Genomic DNA, 22188 nt, shown 5'->3' with positions numbered 1-22188 from the left:
AGACAAGATTCCAGATGCACTGTGCCACTATCAACCCTCTTCCATTCAGACAATATACAAAAAGTTTTCACTCGTGCTTCTTTGTCTGCTCCTTCTATTGACAACAGGCTTTGATTTCACCGAACCGACTGATTCCAATTCTCAGTTTCAGTCTCCAGGGGCCAAACAGCCAGTCAGGACAGGAGCCATTTATGACAACACGTCCTGCACGTTTTTATTATACAAGTGAAATAAAACTCCAGCTTCTCCTGTATCAAAACACGGCTAAATAAACCGTTATTCTATAAAGCATTCTCCATCAAAGGAAAGGCCGTGTCCCGCTGGCTGCATCCACATCCTGCTTATAAAATGTCTTATGCAAACCATTTCAAGTGATTTACACTGGAGCTCTTTCATGACAAATTAAGACACTGATGTGAATGAAGCAGCCTTTCAGAACCTCAGGCTTACATGTAAACACAGACTTTTCCTCCGGCAGTGAACTTCTCAGGCCCCTTCTCACTTTTATGTAACAATGTTGAATTTGATATTTGGTTGATGTTGTGCAGAGCGGACAGACTGATGTGAAGGATTGGGCTTTAAGGCAGGGGTTAAGGAGGAGTTCCGGACAGGATTCAGGGAGTCAAGGTAATGCAGGGCTCACAGGCTTGTTCTATCTGACTATAGGAAGAATGGGCAGGGTAGGAAAATAGACTTATCTTAGGGTGTCACTAGAGCTGTCTGACAAGCTTTTTTTCCGTTGCATTTCATCTCACTTGTACATACAACTTAAATAAAACATAATTTAACTTATTTCATTCCTTTCCTGGAGACTGATTCTAACATTAACTTGCCTAAGCGTATCCTAAACATTAACCTCAGTCTAAATTAACCCCTATTTTAACTTTAAACCATGAACATGATATTATGTTGGAGGATTTTACTCATTAGGATTCCCCACAAAACTAAAGGTGAGAAGTTGACACGCTGCCCTATATTGTATTGCATATTATCGTAGAAGTATTCTCACAAAAACTAGATTAATACAAAATGTAATTGTTTAATAAATCAAATCAAATCAATTTATTTTTGTAAGGCCCAAAATCACAACAACAGTTGCCTCTGAGGGCCACAGGGAGAAATGAATCAACAATGTCTGTGGTGGCGAGGGACGATGTCCCAGAGTCCTCTGTCCTTAGACTCTCCTTCTCGGCCAGGAAAAACTACAAAAAAACCTCTTTGGGAAAAAAGCGTAGAAACCTGGAGGAGTTCCAGTGAAGGAGAGATCCGACTCTCACAGACGGACATAAATATGGTACTGGTGGTAATATGAAAAAAATAGGGCTGTAGTTAGCTAAAGAAATGAGTATTAAATCAGTAAAAAGGCAGATTAAACCGTCCAGTCACTATAACAAGCATTCTCCTTTCTGCTGTGGTCCATATAAATACTAATCATCCTAAATAATAAAGGAATTAATCAACTAAATGACGTATAAGCCTATAAAATGCCCACAAGATCATGCTACCAGCATTTTAAATTGTGGCTAGCAAAGAACGTCAATCCAAGTGTTGTCTGTGCAAACCTGATATTCATTCAAAATCATTTAGCCAATTTTTACAATCATACAAGATTTAAAATGTGAAAAATAAATGTAAGTAGAAGTACAGTATATAGACAGAATCAAGCATAATATGAAATACCCTATAACTTGAAATGCAATGGGGAGAATGTTGTACTACAAGAACTTTAAATGCTTACATGTCTTAGCGTGTCATTTTAAAGCATGATTGAAAATGCTGCAAATGTTGACAAGTCATTGGGAATAATTACAAGGGACACATTATGTGTTGCTGAAGCATAACCCGTTTTAAATGTTGATCTGCCTTACACAACATGGACCCCATAGACCGGCTGTAATTGGTTTGAAGTTATTTTGACTGGGTTTGTCCACTACAAAACAAGAAGTGACCGCTGCTAATTGGCCCGCAGGGGCAGTGAGTCACCGCAGCAAGTTTGTTTGACTCTTGACTCTTATATAATGAGGAAACATGTAAAAGCAATAAAAGTACATGCACTTCTTGACGTACAATACAGCCCTTTCAAAGCTGTAAGTTGCATAATTTTGTCATATCCTTCATGGAGTTGGTGTTGTTGAGCATCACCATGGCAGCAATTAAGGAGGTGAGAATGCATAAACAAGGCATTTGTTGTTATCTGGATTGTAATAAAACACTACAGGCAACTCCCTGCTTCCTCTTCCTGTTTTCGGTGCAAACGGCAGTGTCGTTTTCTGACTTGATTAGGCTGTGCAGATGCATAGGACACAACTTGTCTCCAGGCTCCCAAAAAGTACAATGGCCAACATTGAGTACTATTTATTCTGTTTTAAAGAATTTTATTACCGGTATTTATTGGTTGGGATCGTACATCATAAATTACAGATTTTAAGGAAAATGTACAGTATGTGTTAAGCAGGCAAATGGTGTTATCCAAAAGTGAGCAAAATAGCTGTAAACTTAAGTTTTAAAAAAAAGCACATTTTATGTATTGGTTTAATTATCTATATTCATTATTTTCTGTAAACGCAAACCACATGAGTTGGACCTGATCCAGATGAATTCTCACAATTTAGTGAGATCACAATCTCTTGAGAATCCATCCTGTTTGCCGTTGGGCCCTGAACCAACAGTGGTTCAGACCAATCACAGAGCTGCATTGTGGTTTGGGTGGACGCCAAAAGGGGAGGCGCCCAAACAAACCGCTTTGTGCATTTGTGGATGGAATGACATCTGTGCTTTAATCCGGATTTAACAAAACTTTGATTTCTTGGCTCATTCCACTGTTAAAACGCTTTGACCAATCAGATTTAAATGTTCATGGGTTAGGGTTAGGCTTCCAGTTTGATAAATGGATAGAACTTAATTCAGAGTGCTACACATCAATCTGGCTTAGCATATCTTAAAATCTCTTGCAAGCTCTACATGCAATTTCAAAGGGAAGATAAGAGTCATGGTGCTTTCTTCAGACAATAAATAAATGATAAATAACTTTATAGATTTTAAGATAAGGGCCCCCTTTTCACACTTAAAATATATTTAACTTGAACATTTTGGCAACTGCAAACAATCCCAGGCACCGCTTCACTCGTCCCGTGCCCCCTCCCCTGCATTACGGCCCTGGTTAATGGCAAAACAAGCCTTGCAGTGTGAGTCGAGTCTGTTGTGTAAGTGGTTGGTCTCCTGGTCTTCTGGTATGCCAAGGTTTTACAGTGTGCAAACTTAACACTTTGAGATCAAGTTGAACAAGAGTAATTCATCTGTGTTGTTTGTGAGGCTGGTGAGAGGAATGTGTCAGCGACATATTATCAGAACCATAACATCAGCTTTGAAGAATAAGAAAGTTGTTTTTATACAGAGGAATGTGGTGAGGTTGGATTCAAAGCATTTCAGATTATATCAAATGCCTAATGGAAAGATTATGGCTCATTAAAACCAAGAATTTTGAGATGATTATATAACAGGGAAACCTCGCATTTTTTGCTCTGATTCAATAAGATTATATTCAGTATGATATTTTATCCCTTTATAACATCTAAATAAATTAATACAAAAGTCACGAGGAGCTGTGCTTGTACAACATTTAAAAAAAAACAAGAAACTGGGCAAAAAATAATACAAAAATAAAATGATGTATGAGCTTTGAGCAAAATCCAATCCATCTTGTTTACTTTACCATGCAGCCCAAAAGATTCTCCACATTCTCCAAGTTTTTAGCAAATGTTTATGACAATCAGCATTGCAAAGTGTGATTTTGGAATGCCAATGTTTACTCCAGGTTGTTTATAGATAAAAGGGAGGATTTTTGGTCTATGGGACCACATTCCTCCATTAAAGAGCAGCACTGGGGTAAAAGCATTATGATTCATACATGGAGCTGCAGTACAGTTTGTTTTTTATATATCACTATCAAATTCACCTCATAAATATCAAATAACTGAACTGAGAAAAATCTGCTATTGCTAAACTTAATTATTTTCAAAATGAAGAAAATTGTAGCACTTAAATTATCCAAAAGAGTCTGGGAACAAGGAGACTAAGATGTGTCTAGTATTCCTATAGTTTACAATGAGTTGGAGACAGAAATCCATTTTTAACTGTCAGATTGTAGATTTGTTGTCCTGGTTTATGGTTGATATTGCTATAATTATTGGACCTGTCCGGATGAAACAAAAAGTGACACAAAGTTCTAACGTCTTCTCTGTCAGTGTACACAAACAACGAAAGTGGTGCCAATATTGAATTGTTATTTGAAAGGACTTTAGACCATAATATTAATATGACAAGTTTGTGGACCCAATCCCAAACACTTAATGAGAAAGTTCAACACATTTGGATTTTTGTTTTGAATATTTCTTTCAAAATGGTGAATGTAGAGATATTTAGGCTCTTGCTCACCATCTGAGAATGACAAAAAGTACATTTTGTTTGAGGAACTTGTCCAGAGAACGTCAAAGAGTTATCAGCAGTTTAAAGAAAACTGCCCTGATATATGCAATGTCCTATTTGTCCTTTGTGTGGACGTCTGTGTCCTCTGTATTCAGTCCAGTGCACCCAATCTTGCTGTAGGTGTATCCACAGTCCCTGGAGTCACGTGGGGGACAGTACAGTGTTGTGAAGACGAGTGTGTGAGCTAAACTTGTGTTGGTGGATCTCTGGGGGAGAGAGGGAGTGCCCCAAAAAGACTAGAAGCTGTTCTTCCAGATGATCATGAGAACAATGATGTTTTGGTTATTGTACTCAAACTTAAAGTACCAAAACACCCAAGAGCATAGAGCTTCAGTAGCTTTAATTACTCCCACACACATAAAGTACACAAAGAGTTGGCTCACAACCATAGACATGTTTGCACCAGAATGCTATTGCACGTGTCAGGTGCTGTCCAGGTTTGCCAACAGGCTTTTAACAACATGTGAGTCTGTTGGTTTTATTTTATTTAAAAGGGGAAATGTTTGAGAATCAATTTGAAAACCCTGACAGAACCACATACAAATAAAACTATGGATAAAGCACAATAAAACCTGTCCAGTGAGATGAGTTTTCACAATATTTGTGACTTAACAAACTCTTGAGAATCTCTCTGGAATCGAGTGGTTTAGGAGGCAATACCTCTCTTCTTTTTGTGTACTTAAGCTCACAGTGTTCTGTTTTCGGTGTGAGAGAGAGATAGTACGGCCGCGGCAATCTGGGTGGAGAGGAAACGGTGACACCCAGAGTGCGAGCGAGAATAGGAACGACTCCATGTGAACCAGCCAGAGAGAAAGAGCGAGAGAAAAGGCGAGCGGAGCAGAAGGAGGCTGGGAACAGGAGCGCACCTCGGCTCAAGTTCCATCTGACAAAGACCAGCTCAGAGCAGAGAGAGCAGAGGAGGAGGGCAGAAGCACCAGCGAACGGGCAGGGGCAAAACAGGTGGATCGCTGAGGAATATATAAAGAAATATTGTCTTTTAACAGTCTGTAGAGAAAGTGGAGAGTTTTGAAGCTGCTGAAGACCAGGTACAGTCATTTTCTAGCAGGTTTTTTGGATGAATGTAGAGGGAGCTGTAGATTTAAATAACAGGTTTCTATTGCAACATTTTAGGTTGTGGGTGTTTACTGAATTACGCAATAACTAAAGAGATTGTGGGGTTGTTGTAATCAGTGCTAATTTTGGCAATCAGAAATTTTCATAGATAATACACTTGTGGTTTTCCATAGCAGCAAAGAATATGTTGATGGCCAATCTAGAGCAATGTCTGATGTTTATGAAGTTTATTAGCAGAAACAGATTTCTCTGATTTGAACATGTACATAAATAAGTGGTAAAGTAAATTACACACACCACTGAGAAATTAAAATCATTTTTTTTGCAAATAGTTAGGTTTTAGAAATCTTTTTAATTTATTTTTTATGAATGCTCAAAACAGAAATAAAAACATAAACATTTTTTTTTAAAAGTTACACGTTGCTATGGTGATTCAAGAGCATTGTTTTACCCAGATACATTTTAAAATGTATTTTGTTACTTATTTATTTGTTCTGAACTGAGGTTGAGTGGATTTGATCAAGGCTTGATTTTATTCAATATTTTATTTGCTTACAGAATTTGCACTGCTGATACAAAAAGCAGTAAATTAAAAGTTTTAATTGTATTTATTTTTTATAAATGCCCAAAACATTTCAAAAGCATAATGTCTTGCATGTACGACAGGTTGATATTTTCTTGTAAATACAGCACCACAATGACACAAGCTATATTGTTCACTTGAAATCTTACTTACCCTGATTAATCTGTGTACTTAGAGTATAATCATGTGCTTACTATTTTGACCTGTTGCATTTATTCTTAGTCAACACTATCACCTCTTTATTGGCTTGAACTGAATTAATGAGATCAAGGCTATAGCCCCAATCTTAGCACTAATCCTTAATCGAGTGAATGAGTCTAATTTTATCAAGGATCAAATGCTGATGTAGTTGTAGTTCAAACTCAATGTGTTTTGTGTTTGTAGGACAACCTGAATGTGTTCCTGTGTGGCTGTGAGGACTTAGGCCTGAAAGGATCTCAGCTCTTTGACCCTGGAGACCTACAGGACACAACTCCACCAACTCACAAGTAAGATTAGCTCTACGCTCATGTTTGTGTTTGTGGTTAAGAGTCGAGGAGGAGATGCAGTCATTAAGGAATCTAAATAACTTCAGATGGTGGAGAATACAGAATCAACATCTCGTATTTGTAATATTCACATTAATGCAGATGCAACGGTAAAAATGCTATTTCAAGCTGTTTGTTTTTAATCTCTATTTGTGTGAATATCAAAATATAGACATAAAACTGTTGACTACAGAAAAACCTAGGTACCCCTCTTTTTATTTTGCAGCATTTTGTGACAAAATGAGACAGCTGCCTGCATAAAGTATTTTCTGTCTTGTCAAACCGGAAGTAAGAGCTGAAAGCAGTGCTCTGATTGGCTGCACTTGGGTGGTCCAGCCCAGTACCACTTCACTGTCTGAAAAAGGCTGTTTTAAAATACATTCTTATGAATATTGACAATGTACCACTGGGTACCCCAGATTAAAGTACAGTACCTTCATGTTGTGAAAAGTATTACATAGTTGTAACAAAATGTAGTTTTGCCATGAACGATGTCGGAAACTATTTATTCTTGGTATTATTTTGTAGTTACTTGGTAGTATTTTTATTCATTTTTTTCCTGCCAGTTAATTTTCTACACTTAGAATCAGAAAAGGTTTATTGCCGTTGTCATTGAACAATAACAATTAAGAATGTACGTAGTAGTAGGCTAGTTACAATAATGATGGTTTTCTAAACATCGACTGTTTATTTTGATATTTAATTTAATTATCAATGACAAGTCATGTCTTGTGTCATTGTCTCTACATAAGCTTGTGCCAGTGAGTGACAACCTTGTCATTCTCTGCTCTAGACAATCAGTGCATTTCGCTGCCAATACAAATGAATCCAAGTGAATGGAAGTTTATTCTGGGCTGAGTCCTTAGAGCAACAATGGCATATTTGTCCAACACAACAGAGCTCTGTCCAGGCCTCGCCTCTCACACTCCACTCCACTACCACTTTGTTGCTTGGTAACAGTTGATATTGAATGTGACTAGTTGGTATCGTGAGGGGGTGTGGGTGGGTTTCCTCTGCAGTGGCAGAAGGGTTTGTTTATTGGATGTTAGGGTTAAACCATATTGGGAAATCATTCTGATTGCATCTGCAATACTTTTATTCAATCATTAAAGTGGCTCTAGTACAGATACAGTGTAAAAGCAGCTCTTTGGTCAAAATGGGTCAAAATGGGTCTGTTATGTGCTGTCTGCATCCAATAACATTGCGTTTTATATCATGCGAGAAGCAGGAATGCACTGTTAGCATCCTAATTGTTGTTAGCTTTAGCGTGACGGCCATCGGCTCTGGTCTTTGAAGGTTGTGAAAAGCATTCATAAAATTATTATAGGGAATAATTCGAATGTGTCAGGAAAGTGAGGAATAAGCTGAGAGTTTAAAAACTAGTTCACTTGATTATCTTTTTAAGACTTTAAATAATAACTGTGAATCTTTAAAAAAATGTAACCAGAATTGTTTACAGTAAATACTTGGGCCATAAAACCTATACTAATCACACAAAACCAGAATATTTGTATATGCTGCAGTACCAATGAACTGACCACTAGTCCTAAAGGTACCAGTTTAAGATGGCAATGCCGTATCCAGGTTTGTTCAGATCCGTGGCCTCGACTCACCCTAAGGAAAGAAGCTCTTGCACTGTGTCAACCCCACTCTGGAAACAAATGTGGGCAGCAGATAATTAGCTACAAGAAATAAACATGTTTTAGAGTGATTTGAACTGTAAACACCTGAGCACTATATTATACTTTCGACTAAAACATTGTCAACATTACCTGCAACACAAATATATGCACTATTGGGGGCCCTCTAGTGGCCTTAGGGCCCTAAGCAGCTGTCTGCTGGGTCAGGATAGGGGGTAGGTGAAAACAGATATTTTCAGTGCACTCAAACTTTGAATCCAGGACAATGCAGGATTACTCAAACATGCATGAAACAATCAAAAAACTGAGGGAACACCATTATAACAAAGTGGAGTTTATATATATTAAAGTTGTGATTCAGTGGAGATGTTTCCAGCAGCAGAAGGATCAGAGCTGTCATGACAGTGAGGATGATGGGACATTGGGCTCATCCACGTGCCTGAGCCAGAGCTGCAGGATGTTTAAACAGACTGGTTTGTTTTGCCTCCTGCAAGATCAGATCTGCAGAAGTGACGCCAAATGTTTGCTCTGCATAAAATGTGAGCTTTCACCGAAGAATCACTGAGGTGAGATCAAGAACCAGAGGAGATTCATGGACTGGTTCAATGTAAATGACAATAACTGATAAATATGAGAAAAGCATTGATTCTTCCTTTAGTGATCAGACAGACAAGCTATCCAATGTCAACAAATTACACCACCAAAAAGTAAGATCAGAAACATTTAAGTAACTATATCTAAAAAAAGATCTAATTTTTACAGCCTTGAATATGCGAAAAACAGAATTAATCATTTTTTTCTAGTTATTCATTTCCATTAAAGGCGCAATGGACGATTTTTCGGCGATTTGAGAACTCCCCCGTGCTCATGCCACTCCCCCGTGCTCATGCCACTCCCCCGTGCACATGCCACTCCCCCGTGCTCATGCCACTCCCCCGTGCACATGCCCCCGTGCTCATGCCACTCCCCCGTGCTCATGCCACTCCCCCGTGCACATGCCACTCCCCCGTGCACATGCCACTCCCCCGTGCACATGCCACTCCCCCGTGCACATGCCACTCCCCCGTGCTCATGCCACTCCCCCGTGCACATGCCCCCGTGCTCATGCCACTCCCCCGTGCACATGCCACTCCCCCGTGCACATGCCTATCCCCCGTGCACATGCCCCTCCCCCGTGCACATGCCACTCCCCCGTGCTCATGCCACTCCCCCGTGCACATGCCCCCGTGCTCATGCCACTCCCCCGTGCACATGCCACTCCCCCGTGCACATGCCTATCCCCCGTGCACATGCCCCTCCCCCGTGCACATGCCACTCCCCCGTGCTCATGCCACTCCCCCGTGCACATGCCCCCGTGCTCATGCCACTCCCCCGTGCACATGCCCCTCCCCCGTGCACATGCCCCCGTGCACATGCCACTCCCCCGTGCACATGCCACTCCCCCGTGCACATGCCCCTCCCCCGTGCACATGCCACTCCCCCGTGCACATGCCACTCCCCCGTGCACATGCCCCTCCCCCGTGCACATGCCCCGGTGCACATGCCACTCCCCCGTGCACATGCCACTCCCCCGTGCACATGCCACTCCCCCGTGCACATGCCACTCCCCCGTGCACATGCCCCTCCTCCGTGCACATGCCCCCGTGCACATGCCACTCCCCCGTGCACATGCCACTCCCCCGTGCACATGCCCCACCCCCGTGCACATGCCACTCCCCCGTGCACCTGCCACTCCCCCGTGCACATGCCCCTCCCCCGTGCACATGCCCCGGTGCACATGCCACTCCCCCGTGCACATGCCACTCCCCCGTGCACATGCCACTCCCCCGTGCACATGCCACTCCCCCGTGCTCATGCCACTCCCCCCGAGCACATGCCACTCCCCCGTGCACATTCCACTCCCACGTGCACATGCCACTCCCCCGTGCTCATGCCACTCCCCCCGTGCGACTGATACAACACACACGTGCGTTTGTTTATTAGCGCGACAGATCGCATCTCTCGTCTCCCGTAGATTTCCGTCTTCTTCTGAGTCAGCTCAAACTGTCTTTCTCCGTCTTCATTTTGCCCCGTACACTGAGGGAACTATATTATGATAGATTAATGCACTTAGACACGCGGAAACGTGGGGACGAGCCGCACGCGGCTGCAGGTGAGCGGTAGGCGCGTTTTATGATTGATACTTGGCAGGACTAATCGTTAGTCCACGCCACGAGGAAATAAGATTCAGATTTGGGCCAAAAAAAATCGTCCATTCAACCTTTAATATAGCTCACTTTTCAAAGGTATTTCTATCATCTTATATATGCACTGCAAGTACTTTCTTAGCCCTTTTCAGAGCCTGAGGGAGTTTTGCCATCACAGTAAAGCTAACAACTAGCATGCTAACAGCGCATCGCCTGCTTCATGGAGAAAAAACACTCTAGAACTATATGCAGACAGCGCACAATGGACACATTTTGACCCTTTTGCAATATATGTCTGAATTAGTGCAAAACAGATTTTACTTTATTACATAAAAAGTATTTTCTCTTCTCAATCATTCTAATATTTATAGCAATAGTTAAGTGATTTGCAATAGTGTGAGCAAAAATGTGTTAAGAACTGTTCATTTGTTTGTGACTGCCTGTCACTAACTGCCCTAACACTTCAGCTGATGTTAAATTATTTATGATCCATTTCATGCATTCATCATTTTTAAAAGTATTATAAAAAACCTTTGGTAAAATGCCCGATAAAGTGGAAATGGGGTGTGTAACCGACATGAAAGATGGATCTAATTTTGGTCCCTTGCTTGAGAGTTATCAGAGAGGAAACATTGGCCTCATTGTTCTGTACTATTTGGGGTGCTTATGTAAGAGCTGTTTGGGACGCTCCTCTGGTGGGACGCTCCTCTGGTGGGACCTCTCCCTCTGCAGGCTTCAGACAGGTGCTCATTCATCCACATGACGGCCTTCGACCTGAGGTGGCTTCTGGGACACTGTGAACTAAGGCAACAAACATCTACTGCTCCTGATGGGGGGAGGAAGGAACATGTTTTGTGTTTGCTCAGACTTATTAGTTTACTTACAGGTTTTTTCGAGTCAAGGTTCACAAGGTGCACAGTGTATAATTTTATGTGGATTATCCAAAACTTTCTTTTTCAATGGAGACGTTATTGTTTTGCCTGGAAGGTTCAACAAAATGACATAAAATAATCACCATGGAGAATATATATTTATTGGTTTGTTATTTTGTTATTTTTTTGGCAATAAATAAATGCCATCAATTGTAAGCTACATGTTCCACTTGCAATTCAATGTTTAAAGTTGCCAGTAAAAGTACTTTTTTACCTACAAAGTTCCTCAATTTTATAGTTTTGATTCTATTGAAGCTGACTGGGGATGTGATACTGGCTTTTTCACATTTTAGCTGATTTCAATCACTTCCAAGGCTGGAATCGATGATGACAACTCTGATTACAAATATAAATAATATACATAGAAGTCCGTTTGTGTTTTTCTAGAAGTAATCTTGATTATTTTATAGCAATATCGTCACAATGAATTAGAACAACTGATTTCAAATGTGTCAATACTTAGAATTTAACTAACAATGCTTATTTAGATCAATCACATCAATGTTAGCGTTGTAAATCTTGTATTAATAAGTGTTAATAAGAGTATGAAAGATCCTCATTTGATGATCTGACAGCTTTCCATTCTCTCGCCCCCTGAATATGATCTAATACAGGTGGAATCTGTCATATCTGTCAGTTTGTGCTGCTGCTGTCCACAGTGGAAAGAGCTGTGTGTTTATTCAGTCTGACAGAGAGAGAGAGAGAGAGAGAGAGAGAGAGAGAGAGAATGGGAAAGAGGGAAAGAGAGGAGGATGAGGGCCCGTTTACATAGCGGCCCCTCCAGCCACTCTCACCTCAGCCTGGGGACTCACTAACTCATCACACTGAAGAGCTGTCATGTTAAAGCCACTGCTGCACCATCTGTGTGTCAGAGAGAGAGGCACGACCCGGGGCAGTGGAAGGAAGTTTAACAAGTCGGGTCAAGAGTGTTCTAGTGCGTTTTGTGCCTCATTCCTAAAAACACAACACACGGAATACAAACCAATAAAAATAATTAAAAGGAGGTTGTTAAACTGTAAAGTGTTTGACTTGATATAGGTGAAGTATGATGGACGACACTCCAGAATTCCTTGCTGTCGCACAATTGTGTGACAGGGCATATTTGTTCTATCGATTTATCTATTTTTGATCTTGAAATGGCATATTTTGTATTATGTATGTGACCTAGGAATAGGATATAAAAAATAAACGGTTGTTGACTGTATTTAATTCTTGTGTAAAATTGTTTTTGTGACAGCAAACTAGTTTTATTTATTGATTTTATTAAATGGTTATCCAGAATTTCATTTGTAGTTGGAGTGTTACTATGGTGACTCGGCTGTAGGGTATTTTTTGGATAAACCTAATGCTGAGGGAAAATGTTGTTGGTGTTGGCGTAAGATTTGTTTTCATTTTTTTGAAGATAGAGAAAAGTCTTCTTTAAAAGTCCCTTGTGTTTGTGAATTCTGCTCATTTTTGCCTTGATTGTGCGTAAGTAAACCACCCTTACTTGATTTGTGTTGACAGAGACCTTTTGCCAGTTTATGTTTCATGAGGAGAGGCTCATATTTACAGATCAGACATTAGAGATATCCATAAACCTTGACAAAATACCTGCATTCTGACACTTAAACAGCTAATTCTACCCCATAATTCTGAGCTGTTTAAAATGTTATGATATCACAAGAACCCAGCCTTTTGTGCTATCATTGGTGTCACATGCATTGTATCTCGTATGAAGTTTTTCCCTGCAAAAATTCAAGTAGGATTTTACACATTTACAAACCTATTTCCTGACCGTTCACCTCCACTCTTGTGTCCTACAGGGGAAGCGACTGCAGCCGAAAACTCAAGAATGTAAGTACAGCTTTTGGGTTGCCCTGTGATAAATCTAAATGTAGGCTAGCACGGAAGCTATTATTATATCGCAGTTTTTCACTATAACGCTCCTCCTCTTTCCACCTTTGTCTGTCACACGCTGCCAAACTATGTTTTTTCCACTTTGATTCTTTTCCACGCGGCCTATTTTTTTGCACTTCTGCTTTAAATTTGTATTTTAATGTTTTCTCATTTTAGATTTAGAAAAAGGTCCTACTATAGGCATAAGAAGGGTTTTGCAATGCTTCCCACTGATGCTTTCATAAACAAGTGTTGTCCACAGAGCATTTATGGCACTTATGGCACAGATTGCGTGTGGAGTGTCACAGCCTTTTGTTTGTCTACTGTGTTGACGCGCTGCTGCCACGTTATTTACCTCACGTGAGCAAGGTTTCAACACACATATTACAATAAAAATTACAACCGAAACTTAACTTTATAATAGACGGTATGCTATATGATTGTGGTGGAATATTTAGTCATACTGTATTTATAACAATTATTCAAAGAGGCTTTTGTTTGGTGAATATTTAAGAGCTTTATAGCTTTATATAGAGAGATTAAGGGACATTTTACGACTAAACAGTGAGCAAAATGAATAAATGCATACTTTTAATACTGTAGTAGGCATGTTCATTTTTTTGTACAATCTCATTATCTTTTTTAAGGCTTTTTGAAGAAGCTTAGCAGAGTGCAGCCCAAACTATCAAGCCAGGATAAAAACGGGGGTCTGTTCTTAAGAAACGATTGGGTAATTTAGGTAACACTTTACAGTATATACACTTTTAACAACCTTAGTAAGCATGAACAAAGACATGACTTATTATTAAAGCAAAAAAAAGATAGGACTTTACCAAAATATGAAAAGCGTTTATTCTTTCATGGCCAGAAATTAAGTATAGCTTCTATCTTTGTGAACTTAAGACTTATGTTATTATGAATATGGATGGTGTTGAAACTGTCCATTTACTTTCTACAACATACAATCATGCTTAAAAAGAAACAGTTGCACAATAATGGCTTGAATTCTTGTTTACGGAAAATATGTGGTGCCACTTCATAATTATCAATGAACAATAAGTTTAGTAATAGTTTATTAAGAATGATTCAGGCTTAGTATCTACTTAACGCCGTATTACCCGTTTAATGTCATTTCTGGTTTCACTCCATAGATTGAACGTCCTTTACTGACCCATTCCTCCTCTCAGAAGTGGACCAGCGACTAGCCCGGCCCACTCTGCAGTTCCAGCCCTGTTCCTCCTCCTCTTCCTCACTCTCTCTCTCACTGATGCTGCTGTACCGGCTGATGGAACACACTACACTAGCTCTAGCTCATTTCCTCTACAACCGTTACCACTGTAGACTAAGCAGCAGTGCCAAATTAGCATGCAACTTCTTTTACACTGTTTTTGCTTTGCACTTCATGGCTAGCTTTGGGTTAGCTTGCCTTTAGCATCCTTTTCCTGCAGCAATTTCAAGGGAGACTGCACCTTGAAGAATCTGCTGATGTGGTAACTATGGTGATCTTGCTAAATGATCACATATTGGAGGAATGAGTTGAAATATGCTAACGCTGTATAGCTTTTGCGTGCAGAGAAAATGCTAACATTGTATATTTGCGGTTTTGGTTTAGAAATTCAAAGCTATGGGTGCCTGCATGGGAATTCTTTTTTTTGCATTGTGTTTGTAGTACACTCATGCCCTTAAGCTTAGGTCATTCAAACAAAGAGGCATTTGTTTTTTTTGTTTTCTCAACTTCAAAAACTGGTCGGTGCACAGACTCTGCATGTTACTTAATGCAACATAGCTTAGGTGTTAGGGAAGCTTTGTCAAAGTCGGATGCATGGCTGTTCGGTGGGTTTGTTTGTTGTGGTCGTGTGTGTCATAGAAGCAGATCTGTCGATGAAAGAGGGACATCGTAGTAGCAGCAGAGACTGGACTTCCATGTGTAGAGTACTGACCCACTTTACATGGCTGTGAAAAAGATCTAATCGTTAAATAGGTTGGAAGAATGGTCTTGTATTCAGTGTCCTGTTTTATTGGTGATAGTTAGAGGATTTTTGCCCACTCAATAATGTAATATTTTGTTACTTGTTGTTGTTGCTAGATATTCATCATCATTCATTCAGCTCCATTCACACATAGTTGCCAGTAAATTGCCGTGTGCAGATTGCCACGACACTCGTGACCCCCGATTAACACACATTTCAGGGTTTGCTCTGTTCACACTTGACCTGGCATTTGTCCCTCTGTATTCAGAGAGATGATCACTTTATCATCATTTGAATTGAATTAAAATGGAACTTAACTGCACAGTATAATGCAGGAAATCAAGCTCGTAACCAAAGAAACGAGTTGTAGTCCTGGCAATTTTCTGGCGTTGTTATAACACATACGTCTTCCCTGCAAGTAATCATATCTCTATGGAGACGCGCTTGTTACACCTTTAATTGATAAGAGAATTAACAACACAGCAAGACTTACTTAATTGTCTTACTTACAGCCAACAGTTTAAATAGCCATCAGTTAATAAATTGGTGGTTTATAGAATGAGATCATGTACTTTTCTAAAATGGAAAGTAGAGCCAATTTTTATTTTAAAAATATATACATATCTGAATATTATTCATAGTTATTTTGTCTGCACATAATCAACAGTAATTCAGCACACAACATATAGTTTACCTTCTATATACTAAATGCTACTGTATAAATACAATCTATTATTTAATAACTGTGAATTAAGCTTTGTTCTGAGAGGTGAAGTCTGAAATAAGCATTAATCTGAGCTCTATCACAGCCGTCCCTGGTGACACAGACTCTGTAAATGTAGAAGAACAGGTTTTGCAGCTCTTGAAGGTGTAGTTCCTAACACTCTGATCTGCTGTTGTCAGTCTGAAGAATAGAGTTAACATGGAACTGATCCAGAAGGACAATAATATGGTGATAAATGGAGAAAGTGTTGATTAATTGAGTAAAATGTATGTTAGAACATGCATTCTTACTGGGGTTACCTCTCCACAGATCTAACCTGAAACAGAGACAAATCATTTTATGTTTTAATTTAGATGATGATTAGCATGGCATCTGAGTTAATGAGTTACCAGATATGTTAAAATGTGCTTGTGGAAGAATCCTGTGACACTAAACAACTTGTAGATGTTACTTGTGAGGAGAGCAGATAAATGTACTTGTATATAGGGATCACCCTTCATTTATATGTAAAGAAATGTTCATTTTGATGTAACTCAGCCACGTGATCAAGTTTAAGCAACAGCATCTATAAATGTCTATGGTGTCGCCTGCTTGTCTCCATGGCAATATCCTACAAGTGTAATGTCAAACTGTGGAACATTCCAGGTAAAGCAGTAATAATCTCCATAGAAACAAGCATGTTACGTACCACCCACCAGAAAACTTACATGGAACACCTTTAACTAACATTAACCATGTCTGTTACAAGGCTCTTTTTGTCTTGCCACTATAAAGTACAATGTACAAAGTGTGGTCTAACAAGCATTCACAAATTACTTGAGTCACAATATTTATTTTCAACCTCTATTTAAAAATGTGTGAAATAGCAGAGTTATTTTGGTATATTCTAATCTAGCGTCTTATTGCCTTGGAGTATGTGCTCGAATAAAATGATTTTGACCTGGTTTTGTATGCAGTATCATCAATCACAGTGTGGAGAGAACAGAGTGCCCTAGTCGGAGCATGGGGACCCAACAATGGCCACTTCTTGTCTTATTTGTTCAGGATCCTAATGCCAACATGTCCCTTCCCAGTAGTGGATTGATTAGAGTAGGCAGGGAAGCATGGAGTATTGAATGTTGCAGAAGGGGAAAGGAAAAACACTTGTATTGTGTGGCAACTTTCCGACAATACAACTACCGGTACTAATGAGACATGTGATTTATGCTTTTGAGAAACCCTCAGGCAAAGGTTATGGTATATAAGATGATATTTACAAACTAATACAATAATTAAATGTTTGTAAGCAAGGTAACTTAAGCCCAGAATGAAAGTCAGTACTACTGCCAACTTAATATGTTACTGTTCAGCTTTGTTTTTGCAAGTTTATTTCATTGGTCCAATCCTGAAAGCATTGTTTATTGTGCTTGTAGGTTCTGATCACTATCTACTGGCTGGGTCGAGCTGCCAACTGCTGTACCTCCTACAACGGGCCTACGCTGGACCTGGCAGGGTTTGAAGGCCTGCTGTCACAGATGCAAAAGGTGGGCTCACGTCTACAAAATGACATTCAGCCAACATTATATCCCGTTCAGTTTAATAGGACAGACAAATAAAAACATAGATGTAACGTAGATAGTGCTGTGAAGACAAATTATTGTTCTCTAACGTCCAGGCAAACACAAATCTCCTTGTCAAACTGTTGTAGCATTAATTTAGTTACAGATAGCAAAGTCAATAAACTAAACGGTGCTGTACGTGATGATGTGTTCTAAGAATGTTCTGGTGTTACTCACGTGTGGTCGAGTGGTTGTCAGCCGCCAAAACAGGGCTGGTTTTTGGATGTTTGTCGGCTAACACTAATTCTCCCATTGAAAATGCATCGAAGCCAATGAATGGAACGGTACCAACCCTTAGATTGCAGGTGTTCTGTCCACACAACACTGGGCAGGTGTGTGAGCAGAAACCCACAGTAAAATATGTCCAAATTTAAAATATTCCAATCTGTACTTTCAAAAAAAGAGATTATGAATACATTTTTCCTGTTCTGTAAAGCACTTTGAATTACTCTGAGTACAGATTGCGCTCCACAAATAAACTTGCCTTGCCTTAAGTAGTTAAGTAGCCAGTAAGTCTTCAAAACTACAACACAGGGTTACTAATATTTGTAAGGATTCCGACGTCACTAGTATTAACCAATATACATGCACAAGACACTAAAAGTTCTTAAAGGTCCCATAACATGCAAAATCGACTTTTCTGAGCTTTTAACCTTCTTACATTGCTATTTGTGCTTCATATATGTACCCAGAGTGTTTTTTTGATTGATTCCCGCAGTGTTTAGCACATGCTCCTGTCGTCCCTGCTTTGTTCTACCCATTTAGACAGTACTGTACAAAAACGTGGTAGTCAGCATTGGCCGGCCTCCAACGCACACAAACACTATCCATGGCAACCAGTCTAACCATGATATCACCTCTATGATATTAATCTGATTTTACTGCCTGCTCAGCAAAAACAAAAATCCATCCCCAGATGTTGGAATGTTGAAACCAAAAGCTGAATATACAAATACTGTGTGGATAGTGTGACAAAAGCCATTGCAGGTTGGTTTGGGTGGAGGTAAAAAGCACAGAGAAATCCCATTGTAGCAGAGCTGGAGTCAAAACAATATTTCAAGGACTTAGTTGCATAAGAACGGTAAAGATCAGGAAGCTATTCTGCAGACAGGAAAGGGCCCTACTCCACCTTGTATTCGTTATAAACATGTGTTCTAACCACAGACAGAAGACAGAGGGTCAATGTGGTCAAAGTAGCAGAAAATGAATCTCACTATATATATGGGGTTGTTTTCCTAGGGCTTATACAGGGAGCTTTTTATGAATGGAGTTATGAATGGTAGAGTATGTAGAGTTTAAAGGAGATTTGAGTAGATAGGGTGAAAGTATGGCCTGAGGAGGAAGGACTTTGGATTCCTGTTTGGTCTGTTTGGAGAGGGAAGCCTAAAGGAATACAGTCCAATGTATGTGCAAATTTAACTGTGGAAGGAAAGGCCCCCAAAAGTAGTCAACTGGACGCCCTTTTTTAGAGATCAAAATGTTTCGACTTCCATTTGAAAGTCTTTTTTGTCTGAAGGAAATGAACAAACATAAGGCAGAGAAGATGTGGCTTTGAACTCTGTCCCACAGTTAAAGAATCTGAGAGAAAAATGTCAACACCCATAATCCAAAGAACAGAGTTGAATTTATGTTGTTTGTGTACTTGATGTTTGGAGGTGTAAGGCCTTTCTTTCTTGTAATGATTTTAATTGTAGGTATTTGATTACAGCATTAATCTTGTAATATATTGTATACATTTAAAGTAGAATGTGTATATACCCGGGCTATACAGCGCTCCTGAATAAGATTTACAAATAAAATAGAAATTGTGCATGTACAGGCCGCACCTGTCAATAAACCGCAGTCGTCCATGTTGAAACGTGAGATATTTATACATATACTAACGGTACTATATGTACTATATGTATAACGCCGGTTTTGTACGCCAGTTGTCTTTTGAACCGGGGGTCTCGCAGCGCACCCGCAGCGCAGCGGACCCAATCAGACTCATTTCTCAGAGTATGAGTAATATGAGTTGGATTGTAATAAAACGTAATGCATTTTGAAGCTTAACAAACAGAAAACACATCCCAGCCGTCCCTACTGTCCCCTCTGTCCCTCTTGTCCCTCTTGTCCCCTCTGTCCTTGATGACTCTGTGTGAGCTGACTTACCTGTGTCTGTGTCTTCACATCTGGTTCATCTGCTCCTGAGCTTGTGCTTAGCGAGTGAGTGTTACGTTGTAATACGAGATATTTACACAGAAAGATGGTACACAGTCGTGATGCATGTCCAAAAAGTACGGTACTTATCTTTTTACCAACATTACCATTATTAACATTCCCTGACACAAGTTACTCACAAGTTTGAAGAAAAGTCACAACACAGGAAGAAATGAAGCACAACTTATTTCTAAAACTAAGTGTACTTTATGGATATTTTGCACACTATTGAGTTGAATTTTTGAGGTAGAAAAATATTATTTAGAAAGGCATATGTAATAATGCAAAAATGAATGTCACGTCAATACTCAATCATCCTCTACAAGTGTATTTTTTATTTTCTTAGCCCCATTTTACATGGAGAATGCTGTTTGTCCAGGAGGCGGAGGAGGCGGACAGCCCCGGACGCAGCATCAGGGACAGTGGCTACATCGATAGCTGGGACTCGGAGCGCAGTGACTCTCTCTCTCCTCCTGCACACGGCCGAGAGGACTCACTCGACAGTCTGGACTCCCTCGGCTCTCGCTCCAGACACACGCCGTCCCCTGACGCCCTGGGCCCCCGCGCCAACAGCGATGGTACGGCCCTCACACGCACACTAATGATTATGTTCTACTCATGGGGTTCAGGTGAAATAATTAGAGGTGGCCCATAGTATATATAGCAATGCAATTAGCATAAGTCTTGTTGAAGATAAGAAGGTCATTTTACAGTCCATTCACATTTGCGGGATACTCATGACTTCCACACACACCACATCAAAACGAGGATTAAACTTGGACTCAACTTGGACCAAATCAAAAACACTAAATGGATTCGACCTTGGACTAAACTGGAAGAAGAGCAGACTGACCTCAACAGATTTGTAAGTTTTTATTTTGATTGTATAAAATTATTGATGTGGCAGACATTACAGCAATTTGCAAAATGGAAGGTTTTCAGTGTTTATTGTAGCCAGCCTTTGGGATAGTTTTGTTTCTTTTCTGTACCAATAACTACATAGTCTGTGTGTACAGTTTGTTGGAAACTAGCTTCTTATGCACTTTACTATGAATATGAATGTATGATCATAGTTTTGTATAGTCATTAATGAGCCTCTTTGGATGTTTATCTTACATAATACAGAACATAATGTGCCCCAAAACATACCTCAATGATTTCTGATAGTTTGCTTTCCATCAAAGACTTCTCTGTCCCACAGCACTATTTCATTCCCAGTCTAAAATATGACGGTTAAAATGAGAGCTTAGCAGACACATGCACTTCTGTGACAGTGTGGTGTGTGTTACATGATGCAGATGAAGGAGGCACATTGTGGACAGTGCTACTGCTGTAGAGGACACTGCCCAGAGCCTGTCACACAGAATACACCATATCTGTGCTCTCACATGTGGGAAACACATATCTATAACAATATTACATATAGACTTGTTCTTCATACTATGCTTTTTCGGGTACTTTGTATTGAACTAACATAAGTAGAATATAATATAAAATGCTGTCACTGTAAAAGCACAATATTGATCTAAAACAGCTCAGTAATAGAAACGGGTCCTTTGACTTCCTGTTCAAAACTGCAGAACTGATAAGCCCCGCCTCTTCATAGCAATGCTTCACTGTAACAAGCAGCAGATTGTCATTCACATGTTTGGTTTTTTAATCAGCTCTTGTGTTGCATTTTTTTACTACACTGCCCATCCAAAAAATCGATATCATACCCTCTCTAGTGCTAACCAAGTTTTTCATACCTGTATTCATTGGTTAATTGCATAATAGCACTGAATTTAATACAGTCAATACTTGTTATTACACTACTTCAAGCTCCTTTTCAGATTTACAACATGCTTTTAATACAACACAAAGCTACATTTAAAGAACAGGGCCCTTTTATTCTCTTATGTTCTCTTCTCTTATTCTCTTATTCAGTCTTAAGTCTTCTGCAGAAACACATGCATTTTAAGTCTCACTGTTTCATTCATAACAAAACATGCAACAAACCTAACAAACTATTTTGTCATCACAGTCTGCAAACCACAATTCCTACAAGCTAGCATCACGTGTTTCATCAGATTTTCCACACCTTTCCTATTGCTCTGATAGAACTTATTTCCATATAGCAGGTTGTCAAAGCGCTGCAGATATTAACTGAAGTACTGCATGACGCCATCTCTACTTTGTCACTTGCTGAATCTTGCATCATAGTCATTTTGTGGTATTCTTTCAATGGGGATTTCCACACAAAAGGAGCTCTGTGCAAACCAAGCATCCTCAGCTAACAGCGGCGTGCCTGTTTTAAGCCAGTGTTGATGGAATTGACTGACAGCAGCTAGAGGCAGATTAAGACACTTGGGTTTGTTTGTACAATGAGGTGAAAACAGAGTTGACTGATTTG

The 22188-nt window shown here is 39.8% G+C and overlaps 1 protein-coding gene across 3 annotated transcripts in view; it reads left to right on the top strand.

Annotated features, from left to right (window-relative positions):
- The first annotated feature begins 6568 nt into the window (after positions 1-6568).
- limch1b (LIM and calponin homology domains 1b) overlaps positions 6569-22188 on the top strand; it is a 60205-nt gene continuing 44585 nt past the window's right edge. For all 3 annotated transcript variants that reach the window (XM_072434890.1, XM_072434881.1, XM_072434873.1), the window contains exons 1-4: positions 6569-6630; positions 13233-13263; positions 17412-17522; positions 20176-20374. In XM_072434890.1, coding sequence (XP_072290991.1) covers positions 17514-17522; positions 20176-20374 — 208 coding nt within the window. In that variant the 5' untranslated portion in view covers positions 6569-6630; positions 13233-13263; positions 17412-17513. The remainder of the gene's footprint in view (positions 6631-13232; positions 13264-17411; positions 17523-20175; positions 20375-22188) is intronic.

The sequence above is a fragment of the Eucyclogobius newberryi genome, unplaced genomic scaffold (genome assembly GCF_026437365.1).
Source record: "Eucyclogobius newberryi isolate DKJ021-1_F unplaced genomic scaffold, fEucNew1.0.hap1 SCAF_11, whole genome shotgun sequence".
Taxonomy (NCBI): domain Eukaryota; kingdom Metazoa; phylum Chordata; class Actinopteri; order Gobiiformes; family Gobiidae; genus Eucyclogobius; species Eucyclogobius newberryi.
This window is presented reverse-complemented; position numbering and strand designations above follow the sequence as displayed.